This window comes from Podarcis filfolensis (genome assembly GCF_964270895.1).
Source record: "Podarcis filfolensis genome assembly, chromosome: 8".
Classification (NCBI taxonomy): domain Eukaryota; kingdom Metazoa; phylum Chordata; class Lepidosauria; order Squamata; family Lacertidae; genus Podarcis; species Podarcis filfolensis.
The window spans coordinates 34398168-34415653 of NC_139611.1; the positions used below are offsets into that span (position 1 = coordinate 34398168).

The 17486-nt window shown below is 39.4% G+C and overlaps 1 protein-coding gene across 1 annotated transcript in view; it reads right to left on the reverse strand.

The window, feature by feature from the left end:
• Window positions 1–66: 66 nt before the first annotated feature.
• The window catches only part of RBL2 (RB transcriptional corepressor like 2), a 29713-nt gene continuing 12293 nt past the window's right edge, over window positions 67–17486 (reverse strand). The window contains exons 5-22 of the mRNA XM_083625997.1: window positions 15579–15707; window positions 14731–14891; window positions 14571–14635; window positions 12623–12809; window positions 11722–11888; window positions 10929–11038; window positions 10520–10623; window positions 9578–9715; window positions 9245–9409; window positions 7586–7697; window positions 6978–7253; window positions 6140–6408; window positions 4698–4874; window positions 4528–4599; window positions 3943–4045; window positions 3054–3259; window positions 1912–2076; window positions 67–1640 (exon numbers count right to left, since the gene is read on the reverse strand). Coding sequence (XP_083482123.1) covers window positions 1470–1640; window positions 1912–2076; window positions 3054–3259; window positions 3943–4045; window positions 4528–4599; window positions 4698–4874; window positions 6140–6408; window positions 6978–7253; window positions 7586–7697; window positions 9245–9409; window positions 9578–9715; window positions 10520–10623; window positions 10929–11038; window positions 11722–11888; window positions 12623–12809; window positions 14571–14635; window positions 14731–14891; window positions 15579–15707 — 2777 coding nt within the window. The 3' untranslated portion in view covers window positions 67–1469. The remainder of the gene's footprint in view (window positions 1641–1911; window positions 2077–3053; window positions 3260–3942; window positions 4046–4527; window positions 4600–4697; window positions 4875–6139; window positions 6409–6977; window positions 7254–7585; window positions 7698–9244; window positions 9410–9577; window positions 9716–10519; window positions 10624–10928; window positions 11039–11721; window positions 11889–12622; window positions 12810–14570; window positions 14636–14730; window positions 14892–15578; window positions 15708–17486) is intronic.

Below are 17486 nucleotides of genomic sequence, written 5' to 3' on the forward strand. Positions count from 1 at the left end.
AAACTACTAGTGTATATGTATGTGTTAGCTGGTCACCTAACAAAACAGAAGTAAAACGCTGCAGGCTTAAACAGTTTTGATTTTATCTTAGAAAGGGTTGAAACTGCTGTAGATTTGCTGCAAACATTTGTACACTACCATTAAAACACAATATGGCCACTGTTCAGAAACACTGGCAGTTATCAAAAGAGTAATCTCACTACTCTAAAACTCACCCATTTGATGGCCCGTTGTGCACAGTTTTTCACTGCCTCCTTTTGCTTGTTTCACTCATGACAAATTTCAGCTGCTTTGCCTTGTGCAGAGTGATTGCTGGCAAGTCCATGTCACCATTTTCTTCTTAAAAGTGCTAATTTGTAAAAACAGTCTAATATAGCAGTGCAGTGGACTTCCCTGCGTTGTTGCCACGTAATGGTATGCCATTTCTGCAAAAGGCATAATTTAATGTTAAAAGCTGGTGTTGGAGGCACTGCCTACAGCTGCTGAAGTGGGAAGGCATGTAATCACACCCTAGAAAATTTTCATATAGAAGCTGAGCATTATCACTGTGTACTTTGAGAATAAATACAATTTAGGCAATTCAGCACAACTTCTATATTATGGTTTGGCTATTTAATTTTGTTTAAAAAGTGCCATTGTGAAGTAGCCACACCTCTAATCCGCAATCCGAAAGAATGCTTTAGAGCTGTTTAAGAGTTACTCTTGGTAGGAATTCACTTAAAACATTGCACAGCTAAAAACCAAAGTGTTGTATATACATAAAGTGCCCCCCTTATTATCTTAATTACTGGAAGGGCACATGAAAAAGACATCTAGGAAAGAATGACCTTAATTTTTCCTAAAGACTGCCTAAAATACCATTTCTAGTCTAGCTCCAGTGTAGTCTTAACTACGGCCTGCTATGTGTGCTGGAGCCATCAGTACTGCCAGTTTCCTGAAATAGGTAGCCAAGGTCACAGTATCAGTCCCATCATCACCATCTGAATTACCCTTTCCCTCCTGATACCACAAACTCCAAGCATTGCACTGATAGGCTTACCAAATAGCACAAAAAAAATAATGTTCTCAATTTAGTAGGAAAAATAGTTATCTGCGGGGTTCCTACTGGACTTGTCAGTCACTTCAGCCAATAAATTTAAACAGCTGTGGTTTTAACTGCAGCCATTGCCACTTGCATAACGTAAGTTAAGAGAGGGTATGACCTTTTCTGTCCCAGCATCAAGACTGTTGGAGGAAACAGTCTCCACTTCTTCCCAGCTCAGTAGGATTACAGCGCTGCAGTCCTCTGGTGTAAGGTAGACTGAAGCCTCTTCAAGAGTTGCAGTGCACCTGGTACTAGAAGCAGCACATCCTTGGAAAGGGCTCAAATACTTCATTTCTCCATGGAAAGTGCTTCAAAGATACTAGGATTGCAAGATCTGTCACTACTGGCAACATAACAGATGGAAAAGTACAACTAAAACCCCAGGTCAGTGAGAACCTCTGTCATTTGCCACATCTTGTAGCCTCCTCAGGAGGGCTGTGTGGTTTTCTGGGCAGATGCGCTTGGCGGGTGATTCAGCCCCCTCCTCCAGGACAATGCCACGCTTTTTTGTTGACGTCTCTCCAGTTCTAATCATACTGTTGATCTCTTGAAGCCTCTGAAACATACCACAAAGAACAATTGAATGCTGTCTACTTCTCATTCAAGTCAAACAGGGAATTTTGATTTTCTGAATCGGATTCATGTGTCACATACATAACAAAAAACACCAGTCTCAAAAAGCTACGATGTTACAAAGAAAATGGTATATATAAATGTTTTGCTAAATTATAATTAATATTATATGCAAGTTCATTAAAATTAAGCTTGTTTAAACCTTTAACTTGTTAGCTAATGGAAGAGTTTGGAGATCAATAGTAAACGTTTACCTTTGATGGGCTGCTGCTAAAGTAATAGAATATTTTCTCACGTGGAGAAAGTGCAAACTCGTTTTTGTGAGGGGAGATGTAAATCGAGTGATTCTGAGAAAGCTGTATTCTGCGGGGAGAGCCACTTCTTACAAAAGGATATGGAGACAGGGGAGGTGCTTCAGCCTGTCATACAAAGATAGCAAAATTAATCTGCAGTTATCCACACAGCAGAGAAACCAGGATGTTATGCATTTGAGTCATTGCATGTATGCTTTTGTTTTTGCACCAGTAAGGCTGAGATAGATACACTGAGATAACCAATCTGGAATAGATTCAGCAGCACTCAACTCAATTATATTTATTTCAATATTTAAGGAAATATTAGAGGACCTGCATTTACCACATAAAGTGAATGCTGAGTTCCACAGTGTACATTTATCTAATGCATCAAATATACAAATGTCAAAGATGTTCAAGTGACAAACCTATAGAGAACAAGACATGTTAACTAGTTTTAAAACCATTCTGGATAGTTTGGTTCAAGAAGTCTTGTTTCATGTTACTCTGTACACTTGTGCAACACTATTTTACATCTAGAGATGCATTTTTTAACCCCCTCCCAATATTTAACTCAAAAGCCACAAATATTGCTAAAGCTTTGCTGCTTGAGACTCAACCCTAGAATAACAGATTATGTCTAGATGCAGAGTAAAAAAGAAATCCTACTAGCAGTGCAATTTCTAGAGCTGGACATAGACCTTTTACTAGAATAATCTAGATGTGGTATAAATATACTTTTTACCCGCCCCCCAAATGTCCTTTGGAGGTAAACACACAAAAACAAAACGTATCCTTCACCAGTAAGAACATAATAAAAGACCTGCTGGATCAGGCCAGTGACCCCTCTAGTCCAGCATCCTGTTCTCACAGTGGCCAAGCAGATGCTTCTGGGAAACCCACAAGCAGGACTTAAGCACAAGAGCCCTTTCCCCTCCCATTGTTTCCATCAACTGGTATTCAGAAGCATTACTGCCGCTGTCTATGGTACTATTTTAAAAGCAGCAATGGACCCTTGTTTCTAGGACCCACAAAGTAGACTGTACAACATTGTTTTTTCTGACATTAATAAGACTTATTACGAAGCAGGAAAGGCTTCTTACTCCATTGGATGAAGAGTACTTCAGGGCAAAGCCTTTAATTCGGTCACTATAGACGTTGTTATAAAACTGGATCAGGTCTCCGCGCTCTTCTTCCTCAATTTCACTGTTTGCTCCAGTCAAGCGTGTTGGAGTAGGGGGAGCACTGCTGGGCTGTGGCACTGGCAGGGTGCTACTAGATCTCATCACTGGGCTGGAGTCTCTGCTTGCTGTGAAGGCACAATGGAAGTTTTTTCATCAAGTTCTAAAGAACTTGCTAAACAAAACATACATATCAATATTTTCCTCTTGCTACTGGATGATCATCAAAAAGTCCCAGCCAATAATGCTTTAAAGCAGGTGCAGATTATCCAGCTGCTTTTTCATATGGCCTTTGTTGGAATGCCAGGATTTCTAAGTGCTGCTCTTTCTGCTCAACAACTGTCTTGCAGGCGGCTCAAGAGCTCACAGGAAGCCTGGGACACTCTAGAGCCGTGATTCCCAACATGGGGCACACGCCCCACAGGGGGGCAATTTGATTTTTAGGAGAGCAATTCGAGAATGAGTTAACAGTGAATGGCCTTTTAGGCTTCCTCTACATGAATAGGAATTCACTTTTTGAATAATAAGAATTATATGTCACAGGGGACGGGGCATCAGAATTTTAGAGATGCTTAGGTGGGGCATGGCCAAAAAAGTTGGGAACCCCTGCTCTAGAGTATTCCAATCCTGGATTCCCATGCAGTTCAGTCCTCTCCATGGTCAAAGAAATAAGCCCTACTGTGCTTGATGGGGCCTGTTCTCAAGCAAGTGCACATATGGCTGCATCATTTTTCAGGATTCCTTCAGCTAAAGAAGGGTAGGGCAACCGCAGGGGCCAAATCTTTCATCAAAAAATATTACAGCCACTTACTTCTATCCTTATTTCTTTCAGTCGGGGAATTCTGCTGGTTATTGCTGTCACTGTTGCCTGAATGTCTTCGTCTTCTGCCTTTAATCAGGACACTTCGATACACCTTCCAAAAGCCAAAGTTGTGGTAGACGAAAGAGAAGAATTACAGAAGATTACTCCCTTGTCTCATATAAACAGAGGCTTCATATATAAATGTTAATTGTTTTATGGAAAACTCTAAATATGCTCAATTATACGAACTGCTGCAATCAGGACCTAGACCATTCATTCCAATGGGACATTCCTAGTGAGCAATGATCAATTTCTGTATGCACTGCACATAGTCAGACCCATTGAAATTAATGGGCACGACTAACTTAGGGTCATTATATTCAGTGGGTGTTCTACACTGATGTGGACTTTCTAGGGGGCAGGCGGGGTAGGGACCTGGAAAGCTTTCCAGTGCCTTCAGTTGACTGGGATCTGAGTTATCGTGTTTTATTTGATTTATATTTAGCAAAATCTTTAAATGGTGAAATGAGAAGGAAAAAAGATCATTAATGCATACTGGTTTAAAACCAACCAACCAACAAAAAACCTGCTTACTTGGCTCTTAGCTTGTGGCTGGGTCCTATAGCAGCGCATGATGTTCTGAAACGATGTGTCTTCTTTTGTAACCTAAAACACAAGAGGGGGATTCACTGCCATAACTAGATCTCTCTTCTTTCAAGTTATTTAGCACCCCCCCTCAAAATGTACCTTTTGTGAACCTTTACCTTTGCTATTACATAAATGGCACACATTAAGAGCTGGTCTAAATGCCGGTCCATCATGAGTTCAGAGCACTGTACCAGCGAAAACTCAAAACATGTCCATATTTTCTTCCTCAGCTCATCCGAAATATCCAGTTTAAGACAGAGATCCCGCAGACGGATGCTTGCTAAGTGGAATACCTAATACAGAGAGGAGACTGTCAGAATTACCCTCTATTAGGTGTTTATAGAATTCTATGTTTCATATCTGTTAATGAACTATGTACATGAAGGTCACTGGTCCTACCTTGGTATTTTTAACAAACGTATGCCATATCTAAATCTTCTAACTAAACCAAAGTGTAAGAGAACATTTTGTTGTTCTGTTTTAATGTTTTACCCTCCAATGATGCTATCAAGGATAGGTGCTGTAAACATTCAGAGACTGAAACCATCTGTTGTTTGTTCTATTACTGTGGATTTTATAATGGAGTTAAGAAAATGCATAATTCTCAAGATGAAGTTTCTTGGTCAATTCAAAGAGACCCTTTCGAAGTATCTTCCTTGAAAGGGGCAATAAATCATTACCAAACAAGTGGCAAAATGTCTGAATGTTGTCATTTCCTTCTCAGAACTGCTATGACTGTTAGTCCCTGTTAGTCAGTTTGGTTTATTGTGTTTAGCAAACAGCCATTACACACATAAAAGTGATAATAACAAGAATACTGCTACTAATATAGTGGTACCTTGGTTTGGAACCACTTTGGATTACAACTGTTTTGGATTACAACCATGTCAAACCTGGAAGTGTGTGGACATTGGACCTGATACAAAAAATGTTGATGCCTGTTATAAAAACAATGCTTTACTATGGTCACAAACCTAACGTATGTGAGTTGTATTCCTTAAGCTTATATACCCGATTTTATTATTTTTCAAGAAGGTGGCTGGAAAGCAAGCAAGGAAGTCCCCCTTTTAACAGGAATGCAAAGCCAGGGAATGCTATGGGGGTGGAAAATGGGTTGGGAGGGATGAAGAGAGGGATCCCTTTTCCAGGAGAACATCTGGTTGGCTGGCAGCCAAAAATGCCCTTTGCAGATTCAATCAATCAATCAATCAATCAATCAATCAATCAGAAGCAGTTATGGGATGGTACTCTGTATAAATGTGAGAGGCACAACAACCTCTTCTAAATCACCATCATAAAAGGTAAGAGATTGCATGAAGTTCAAACTAATATGTCTGAACATGACTGAGGACTGAGGAATGTTGCAGTAAAATCAGCTAGAACAATGTGGATTTTGAACTCTTATTTACAATAGGCAGAGTAGACTTATAAAAAAACGGTCGGAGTTTATCATACACATCTCCCTGCCTGAGGATGTTCTTACCCTAAGAAAGAAAGCTTGGATTTCCAGCCAAGTCAGCACTCTAGTGACACATGTGATTTTCTATGCTGGATGTACCTTTCTAAAGAAGAGTGCGAGTGAGCCGGCCTTCCTGGACTTAGCACTGCTACTGCCCATTTGCTGCTTTTGTCGCTCTCCGGGAAGGGCAATCTGCTGGAACTGGCCTTGTAACTGAAGGGCTGTGCCAGTCATTTGTTGAGTACTGAGAGTCCCAGCAAGGGTCTGGGCACTGAGAGGCTGGATGGAACTGGGCAGTGGCTGGGCCTGCCCACTTACGTTGACCTGGACTGGAAAGAAAGTTATTCCTCCATTTTCATTGGCAATGCCTGTAAAAGGAAGAGCAAGTAAATGCTGCAAAGGGACCGCTGGGAGAAAATCCAGAAACATTTGGAACAAAAGGTTCCTACTACTTAGGGGAGTATATGAAAATGTGCATACTGAAATTTGAGAAAAAGGGGGGAAGCCAATTTGCTTCTGGGGCTGAAAGCAGCTTGCGTACTGGGAAGTCTGAATTTGGGGGACATTATTTACTCTCTTACTTCTACCCTACAGACCCTCTCACCCTGGTCTAAAAATAGATACTTCAAGTGTCAAAGGTCAGGGTTAAAAGTTGCATCTTCGTTATATGGCAGAAGGTGCAAACATACTTTCGTGGGGAGGGAATTCCACTATTTAGGGGTTGCCACAGAGTATGCACTCTTGTGGGCTGCCACTTGCCCCCCCCCTTCTGAGGGTGGAGGAACTCCTAAGAGGGTCCCTACTGAGAAGGGGTACCTTCAAACTCTTCAATTATATGATTCACCCACTTCACTACAATCCTCACCCCAACGATGGCACTGGGAGCCACCGTAATGGTTATTTCCTACATCTTGCAAAGACCATGCATCCTCCTTACCTTGTACCGGTATTGTAACTGTCTGTCCATTATTTGCAGTCACAGTTGCGGTCGCTACAGTTACTAAAGTCTGCCCAGGCACAGGAGTGACAGGTATTGTTTCTGTGGAGACGTTCTGAATAGACATTGTACTGATCACGGGCTGCTGGGAGACCCTCACAGGAGTCCGAGTGGCCTCAGTAGGGGGGTCATTATCAACAAAGAGCCTTCTCCTCGTGGGGTTACTTGTCGGAGAGCTGTATCTCTCATAAAGCGTGGTTGGAGAAGATGAAAGGCCTGCAGATTGACAAAGAAAGTGGGGGGAGAATTGCATGTAATCCAATACCTTCTTATTTAAAGTTTAATCCCATTCAAAACATCAGATTAAGGGCTCATGTACATTTTGAATGTGGCAAGGTTGTCAGATTATTTTACTATGTCAATTTCATGGAAGAGAATGCTCCTTGTGAATATGCCAACATAAGTCACAGCTGATTATCATCATCCCCAGGCCTTTTTCCCAATATGATCATGCCCTGTCCAATATGAGGTGGTGTTTAAGTAGTAATATTCTTGATGTGCAAACACAGAGACAAGATGCACCTTGTGATAAACTGAGTAAATCTTACCCTTTCCCAGTGTTCCAGTTTCAGCACGAATCTCATTCAGTCTCCTTGGGGTTAAAGGGGAACCTGCCACACTGTTCCCATTTGACTTTTCAAAATACTGAGATGGCATTACCTAAAAACATAAGATTCATGCATTTTTTATCCTTGCAAAACCTCTTAAAAAATGTTGCTCTCTGTAGTCCAGTTCAGCCATTAGAAGAACATTTTACGGCCTTTTAGAGTTTTTTCTCCCTGCTACTTCTTGTTGATATTTTAACCTCCACTGTTATGTTCAAAACAGGAGTTACCATTTACCAAAATTGCTCCAAATCATGGTTTTAATCTAGTGCAAACTGTGGCTAATGATGTCCCAGCCTTGCCTACAACCCAAGATTTGAACAACAGTTTTGGAAAACCCTAGGAAGCTGTAACAATAGTAAGTTGGGATCCAAATATAATAGAAAATTCCAGTTATAAGCAAACTGGGAAGGGGGATTTTAATGTCATCCGTTTTCTTTTTTTAAAGAGACCATACATTTATTTAAATAAATAAACATGTAGGAACAGGAAAGCACACAATCTCATAGCATGGTTGAGATATCTAGAAACATGACATCTGATCTGTGCCTTACTGTCTACTATACATGCCTATACATGTCTACTCAGAAGCAAGTCCCATTTAATTCAATGGTACTTACTCACAGGAGGGTGGTACAAGACTGCAGCCAGTACCAGTTAAATAAACACAATTAATCTTTTTTCTAGTTACTTAATGCAGGAGCCAGAAACTCCAGTAATAATCCTGGACTGCTGTGACAGACTTCAATAACATTTTAATAGAACTAGATCAGTTGGGCACATTGGAGGGGAATAGTTCTTTACTTAATGTACATCTTTAGATTTTCTTAAAAATTCCTGGTTCAGTGTTTTCTTGCAGAAAGTAGTGAGGGACAATGACCTGGATCTGCATGAACTTCTGCTTAAACCTATATGATGAGCCTGCTGGCAAATAGTCTCCCCCCATTTCACTCACCCTCTTGCTCTCACTGAGCAAAGAAAATGAGATCAGTATCAATCATGTTCAGTAACAATCAAATGATGTCTAAAGGAAAGGAGGACCCATTACTGACCAATAGCAGGACATGAAGACTCAAGGGATGGTTGTGCCCATTATATTCCTAGAGGCCAAGCTGCTGGCACTTTTAATGTAAAATTGGCTGAACACCTGAATCCATGCATCCTAAATAGCTTCACTGACTACAAGAAAAAGCACTGCTGGCAGACACCGCAGACAGTTTTTAAGGAGCTGCCTCAGTAGAGGAATGGGGTAGGGGAGAGGGGCAATGATTGCTGACCACAGCTCTTATCAGCCCCAGCCAGAATGGCCAACCATCAAGGATGATGGGAGTTGTAGCCTGAAATTTCCATAGGGTAATAGGTTGGATAGAGCTGGTTTAGGGTTAAGTTGGTGGTAACTCTCCACAGGCTGGGCTTAGAATCTGACTGACAGGTGTGTGGGGTTCAATTCAGACAGACTGCAAAAACAGGAGTCAGCCCTCTGCTTCTCAGCTGATGAACGGGGGCTAAATCCTTCCCATTTTGGTTAAACAGGCAGAATAAATTCCCAAGTACTAAATAAAGAAGTATATACACACACGGCAGATAAGCCCCATACTTTACCTCCTCACATGTGGGAACTTTATTTTCATTTTCTTTGATTTTGTCCCACAACGGTGATTCCGCTTTCCATGCCAGACTTTCTAAAATCTGCTCTTCGATGTGATTAAGGTGCTTCACTACCTCTCTGCAAAGGCCATCTTCTGCTCTAATCAGAATCTCTATCACCTATAACAAATATTGCAAGTTTAAACAAACAAACATTGTTATGTCTTTGAAACTACTATGAAATTCAATAGCATTTTTAAAAATTAAAAGGTGTTAACTTCTTAGTAAATTATAACATTTTCCTTGCTGACTTTTAGAAGTCAGAGCAAATGGTAAAAAAGAATTCACCTTATAAAAGTGAAAGGCAGGAACATCAAATATATCGGCGATGAATGGGAAACTATCAGTTGCTTTGTAAGAGTAAATAATTATCTCAAGGCAGCAAGCCATGAGAGATCTGTGAAACACATCATGCTCCAGAATCCCCTAGGATAGAAAAAGTGTTGTACAGTGAAGAATTCAATCAGTTCAGCATAAAAACGCAAAAAGCATTTCTTCATTCAAGCAAGTCCTTTAAAAAATCTAACACAATATAATTTGCCACTAACTAATTTGCACCAGTAAGGTGGAAGTTGACACTGAGCAGGCAAAGGTAAATGTCTGAGTTATGCATCTCTATCACTCGTTCCTAAACCTCACGGTTATGGCCAATCACTAGGACAGGAAGACCCATGTTCATGAATCTCCTGCACACACAGACTCCTCATTTAATTTCAATTTAGGAAGGCAGCATTTCTTTGTTGGGGAATATGCACACCTCACAGGTCTCATCCACTTATAAAGACAGATCCCTTCTGGGCAATGGACTTATCATGCAGCCAGCATCTGTTGGTTATTCTGGGACACCTGGGATAACAATACCTGTCAACAATATTAAATGTTTTTAATACTGCCAAGGTTTATATATATGAGCGTTTTAAAATGACCATTTTATTCACTGTCATGGAGACTGCAACTCACATAGCAATTTCTCTGGAGGAGAGGTTATACTATTGCATAGAAGAGGATAAACTGCTTTGATCTCAAGGCAACAGAAATTTCATTAGTTTAACATTATGTTTACACAAACTACGAGGTTAGGCAATCATAAAGACCCTGCAGAAAACAATGACTAAATTGGTGCCAGCTTATGGACTGATTACCATAATTATTATTGTAGGTAAGTATTTCATTTTGTATTAGCTTCTTTTGAAATAAGAAAATTTATGCGAACTATTCTGACTTACTTACAGATAAATCGGCATCTCCTAGTCTTCTCTTTTCTTGCTCAATGACAGACTCCAATACCTTATAATAAAGGACCTCAGCAAGACGAAAGTGTTTTCCAACAATTTCTGCATATTAAGAAAAGAAATTCAAGACTTGGGGCTAGATTTCGTCAGCTGCCATTAAAAAGAATCATAATGGGGGAGGGGAATGCTTCCAAACAACAATAATTACTTTTAAATCCCTTGAAACAAATAGAAATTACAAACATGTTCTTATAAAGCTATACTGCACTATTTCCAGATGGATCAGTTTTCGGACAGAACACATGTTCAAAGGCCAGGCAGCTTTCAAATACTAGTTGCACTGTGTACAGGGATCACTGGAAGTGTCAGAACACAATGGAAGTTGCTTTATATATGTATGGCCTTACCTTTAGAGAAGCTACCAGGTTCTCCCTGTGACGGTGTTCTCTGACAATAAATGTCATACATTTCTTTCACCCTGTTGGCAATTGACAAAGAAGGATCCCTGGAACAAGCCCTGGCCGGAAAAAAAAATCAATTATTTTTTTTTGTAAATTAAGAAGAAAGGGGTGATATGGTTTTTCAGAACACTATGAAGTAATACCACTTTTATCCAGCCATTGTTCATAGAATTATTTTATTTTTAACATACTGCCTTCAGCCAGGGTCTACTTAGGGTAGACCTACTGAAACTAACAAACCTATGTTAGCCTAGTCCATTAACTTCAATGGGTCTACTCTGAGTAGGACTAGCATGAAATGCCACCACAAGATGGAACTCTGCATGTTTAGTTTTGCTAATTTTATTACATTTTGTTGTGTTGCATTTCCAACAAATAAACTGATTTACCATGGTAATGAAATACCATTAAATGCCAGTTATAAAAACAGGTGTCGTTATTTCATCCAAGAACAGGGGAGCATAAGAACACAGTGTATGCTTTCTTATACACAAAGAGGCTACATGTAATCTTAAAAGGTAATTACTCCAGAGAACTGTATCTCTGCCCAAATGGAGAGAGGGGGGAAATGACAAAGCTGTTCATGCATCTGTGATCACAATACTATGTATTCTGAAGTAATATAATATCAAACTCCTTCAATTAATCTAAAAATTCTTGTTTTCTATATTTGGCTTTCCGGTCTGTAATGTTCCAGGAAGATTAGACCAACTCATTTTAAAGCAGTGATTCTACTAACCTGAAAATCTGCTCAAGATTTTCACTAGGGGCATTTTTCAGGCCTGTCAGCATTGTATGAAGTCGGGTCAAGCTGTATGTGGCTATGGAAATGGGACTTGTACACGGGTCGCTCTCCTTTATATACTTTCGACCAGTAAGAGGTGTTGCTATTCTAAAGGATTTTGCCTAAACAGCAGCAACATGAAAATATTTTAAGAACTGAAATTACTACAATGATTACATAAAAATTAATTATTTCATGATTCAAAATATTTTTAGGCCACTTTTCTGGGTCAAAGCCCATCTAAAGAGCTTACAAGCAAAATAAGAGACAAAGGTTAAAATTAAAACTTCAAAATGCTACAAATCAACACTTAACAAAACTGGAGACAATGTAATTCAGTTAGACCAGGCTTCCTCAAACTCGGCCCTCCAGATGTTTTGAGGCTACAATTCCCATCATCTCTGACCACTGGTCCTGCTAGCTAGGGATCATGGGAGTTGTAGGCCAAAAACATTTGGGAGGGCCAAGTTTGAGGAAGCCTGAGTGAGACCCTCACTTGGTTAACAAGCATGATGTCTGGAATAGTTACATCTTCAGGGCCTTCCCCAAAGTCTGCAACATAGAGATTTGGTGCTGGCCCAATGGAAGGGCCAGCATGGCTGTGGGACCACCATAAAGAGGTGCATTTCCATCCTGGCAACCCACCTTGCCAACCTGAGGGTGAGCACAGCAGAAGATCTTAAAGTTATTACTGTAAAGCTTACAACCTTTACTTTGATTTGGGCCTGGAAATGCACCAGAGAAACAAATACACCCAGAGATGTAATTCTGACCATGGGCAATATGCTACTATGACTATTCTAAGGACAGACAACAACTCACTAATAGAACACACGACAGACCACACTATACTCACTCGTTCAAAATGCTCCTGCAGATTATATTTCACTTGAACTCTTTTGGCTGTTTCCATGCCTGAGGCTGTATTTAAGCATCTTCGCAAGGTTCCTATTTCTTCATCTGCATCATCTCCAAGAAATATTCGCTCATCTAGATTTCCAACTGACAATATGTACTCCTCATAAGCCTTGTTGATGGCTTTGCTATAATATTTGGGGGTGTGGGGGGAGAGATAAACAGTGTTGAGTACTCAAAATATAAGTGACTGCAACAGAACGGAGGGAAGCGTTTCAGTAAAAATGGTCTTCCTAGGCCTTTTCGCTTCTGTCATGAGAAAAGTCAAACAGGGTTAGAATTTCTACAAAGTGTTACCACAGAAAACTGTTGGATCTTAGATTCCTTCTATGATAACTTTTACAAAGTGTGACTACTAAGCCAACATTTATTTCCTCAAAATATGGCATCAATCTAAATAGTGAGAATCAGCACTATTTTTCTAGAAAAAGAGGTGCCGGAAAGCACTATGAACACCCCTCCTTGTTCTCTTATAACTCGTGTTGCGTTGGCTTCATGCTGCATCTTTTTGCGTTATGTCCCGCGGCAACTAGGAATGGGTTACTTCCGGGTTTCGCTGCTTGTGCCTGTGCAGAAGCGCCAAATTACGCCACGCGCCTGCGCAGACACAGTGCTTTGAATTGCAGGCATTTCACGTTACGGACAGCCCTCCAGAACAGATCCCATCCGTAACACGAGGTACCACTGTAATGACAATGGAGTGGGGGCCAGAACTGGGTTCTGGTGAGTTCCAGTTGAAAAAATCCCTACTGAGAACTATCAAAATACGATAAAGTAACCAGCAGATATCTAACTGTATAGGATGAAACTGCTGACAGAACTGCTCTGCTCAGATTATCACCTCTCTAGTTTATGAAGCCAAGATATGGATTAACCTTTCAGGTACATATGCAGATGCCTTGTTCCTTGCTTCCCCAGGCAAGCAATCAAACCAGGAAGTCTTCCATTAAATGTAAACGAAGCCAAGATATTAAGCCAGGGTCCAGCAGCTACATGTTTGGACAAAACACTTGTTCATCCCCCAGCTTCATCTTGAACCAAGTTATGATAATGCAAACATGGGAAATGATTTGGATCTTAAGTTGATCATTTGTTAATGTAGAGGAAGGGGGTGGGGAGGAGATTTCTGGAACCCTCTTCACCACACCATCTCCCCAAATCTCCCAACCCATAGAAGCAGATTTTTTGGGGTTAAAGGAAAAGGGGGAGTCAGAAAGAAAACTAGGGTCCGGCCATTAACTTTTAATATTTAAAGGTGAAAAGAGAGCTAGGAAAACTCAACTAACCTTGGGACTTTGGTGCACATTCAAAGGCAAATGGATTGGAAGAAGGGGTGGGATAGAAATTTAATCAACGTGTGTGTGTGTGTGTGTGTGTACACACACACACACACACACACACACACACACACACACACCTCGGTTTACAAACTTAATCCGTTCGGATTCCGTTCTGAGACCGAGGTAGAGTTTGCAAACCGGGACACTACTTCTGGTTTTGCGGAGTTCGTAAACCAAATCATTCGTAAACAGGACTGTTCTTAAACCGAGGTACCACTGTACATACATACATACATCCCCACATAAACACATACATACATTTAGGCAATTTGTCAAGGATGCTCCTGTTTAAAATACCTTAAAAAGGTACAAATGCATTTGAGGAAGCTAAAAAATTATAGCCCAGGATTTCACAAGTAACTAAAACTGAGTGGTTCAAAATATGGTGATTTACAGGAGCAAATTTCATACCATTACCAGTGATAGACTGGGCTTCAAAACTTAGCTCTAAGTGGTGAGGGATGTTGTGATAGATTGAGAGCAAACTAATGGAACCTCTGTATCCAGCAATTTCTGTGACTACCAATGCTATTGTTCTACAAAACTTACAAGCTTTCTCCAAAGTTTCCAGGATCCAGTAAGCCCATCAGATTTTCTTCCTTTCCCTTTAGAATCTACAAGAAAACAGAACTAGTGTTAAGTGCAAGCAATGGAATAATGACAAATCATTAATGAAGCATAAAATTTTAAAATTAGTTACTGTACATACCTTTTTCTCAAAAAGTTTCCTCACATAGGGCTTCCAAAAATGTTCTTTTATACCCTTGGCTTCCAATACTAAACCATCATGTAAGGAGCAGAGCTTTTCAATGATGCAAGGAGTTTCAGACAACACCTTAAAATCTTTACTATGGAAGTCTTCAGGCAGCCCTATGATATCAAGTAGCATTGGGGGTAGGGAGGGGAAGGGAGGAGTAAAAGCATTTTAATATGAAAAAAATTCCAACACTCAATCAATCTTTATTGCAGTCAAAGACCAGACAACAGAAACAGAAATAACATCAGCGACAGGTACGACATCAGCATCAAGGAGCGGACGCAGTAGGCAAAACTGAAAATTTCCTATATACTTATTTATATTAAAAATAACACTTTCTCAACTAAAATCTACGATTCAGAGTTTAAAATCAGTATTCATTCACCGACCACCTCTGTCACTGCGGCAAACATTTGGGCTTTTTTATGTGAATCAATTAGCTGTTTTATGAAGGAATTTTTGTTTCTTGAAGACTATGATACAAACCATGCTCTCTCCCTTCACTTTTCATCAATCCAGCCCTGTGTATGGATAAACAATACGTTCTTCGGCTTGCTGTATTTTCTATGGCAAGGTTAGAGAGCAATTAAATGTGCAGATAAAGCAAAAGGGTGAACAACCTGCATTATATTTAATCCTTTTTAGAGTTCCGCTCAGTGTGGTGCGCCTAATCTTTCAGTCTAATATATGGTTCACTACACTCAAAGGCAAACTAAAAAAGCAAGTTTTTTTTTTAAATTAAAAATAATGAATTTGTGGCATACCATGAGCAGCATTATATAAATATTTTTAAAACGTACCTTTAAAACTAGGATTCAGAAGCTCCTTACGATTTGGGCATTGGAGAGCATTTCCATAGACTAGATCGAGGACACATAATAATAGATGGTAGGAATTGACTAAGTCATCACTGATCATAGGGAAATTGCCTGAGAGATTACAAACAAGATTTGAATTACATTTAAGAAGATTTCAGAATTCTCAAAAGAATGCAAATGACTGTAAATTTTAAGATTGGACAGTTACCAATATTACCTTACAGTCCTTTACTCATTAATCTTTTAAAAACACATACATCATTCATTGTTACTATCAAAAAAGATCTGACTGAAAAATAAAGCATGGGAAAATGTTCAGTATTCCTTCTGGGTAAATATAAAAATGCATTCTGAAATATTACATGCTCCTTTTTAGAAGTTTCAATGTTAATGTAAAAATATTACTCCTTTCTTACTGTACTTAAGTTCTCACTGTTTAGAAAACAATTTGTATTATGATATCCTACAACGTATTATAAAGAAATGTTGTTTAAAAAGCGTTCCAAACTTTAACAAGATGAGTGCAATCCTTAGAAAATTTCTCATAGAATAAACTAGACTTCTCCAACCTGCTGCCCTCTAAATGTTTTGGACTCCAACTTCCAACAGCCTCAGACAGCACAAGTGGTGATCAGAATTAAATGGGAGTTGTACTCCAACATCTGAAGAGCACCAGCTTAGCATCAACAGTGTTCATTAATCCATGTGCATATGCAATACTGGAACAGGTATGTAAATACATTATAAATGTAAATGCATGGATCAGACACCTACTGACATCCGATTTAAAACTGTTGTCATGTAAATTACAGATAATAATGCATTAATACTGTAATACTATAAACTAAAAACTGTACATATAATAACTTCCAAAGCAGGAGTGTTAGGACAACTGATATTTCAAAGTTCAGCCCTATTACTCTCTAATTTCTTATTTGCTATTTTCCTTCTAAAAAATTTAATAGCAAAAAAGTGAGAATACTGCTACTGTTTAATTGCTGCCTCAAATAAAGAACATTTCCACCTTAAAGAAACCACAGATAATACTGAATTACTTAAAATCTGAGAAGCAGAAAAACTAATCATCAGCAACTGTATTGTTAATACTATGCTAGTTTACAGTACCTTAGCACTTGTCTTACCACACACATTAGGCAAGAGGCTAATTCATCTGCACCAGAAGTAGTAAGCAATAAATCTATATTACTTTCTGCACAGAGAAAGGAAGTTGCAAGTGCTTATCATTAAGCAAAGCTGGTCACACAGGCAAGCCCAAACTTGTCCTTGAAATGTGGTTGCCATGATAAACGCAGAAGAAACCCTCAAAAACAGTGCAAACAAGGTCCCATGGCTATTTGTCAAAAGCAAATGAAGCCTGTGCATGTGAAACTCCATTTCACAGTTTACAAGCTACATTATCCCATTTTAAAGCCTTAAGTATTCCATGGGAAGTATCTGCCATTCTTGCAACAACAACAAAAAGCAATTTGTTCTCATGGACTGAATAATAAGCTAGAAGACAGCAGCTCATTAATAGTGCTCATTAAATTGCAAGTCTCTAATACTTAAAAATAAAAAGGTTAATAAAAAAGAGATAGACAAAAAGTCCTGTAGTTTCTGACACTAACCCCTATAATCCTAGTCAATTTGCTTCCATCAGTCTCCCTTTTTAGATTCATTGTCCAAGCAATTATTCTGTACTTTACTTGCAGAAGTGGGCAGTTTTCAGGGTTGCAATATCTACTTTGGTTTTGAAACCCAAGATTCACTATCCAGAGCCAGGTACAAAAGGCATAGAAGAAAATAATTATTAGTCAATAAATTTGTTTTGAGTATCAGAATTCAGCTCACAGGGGGATGTTAAACTACAGAGAGTCAAAAATCCTTGCC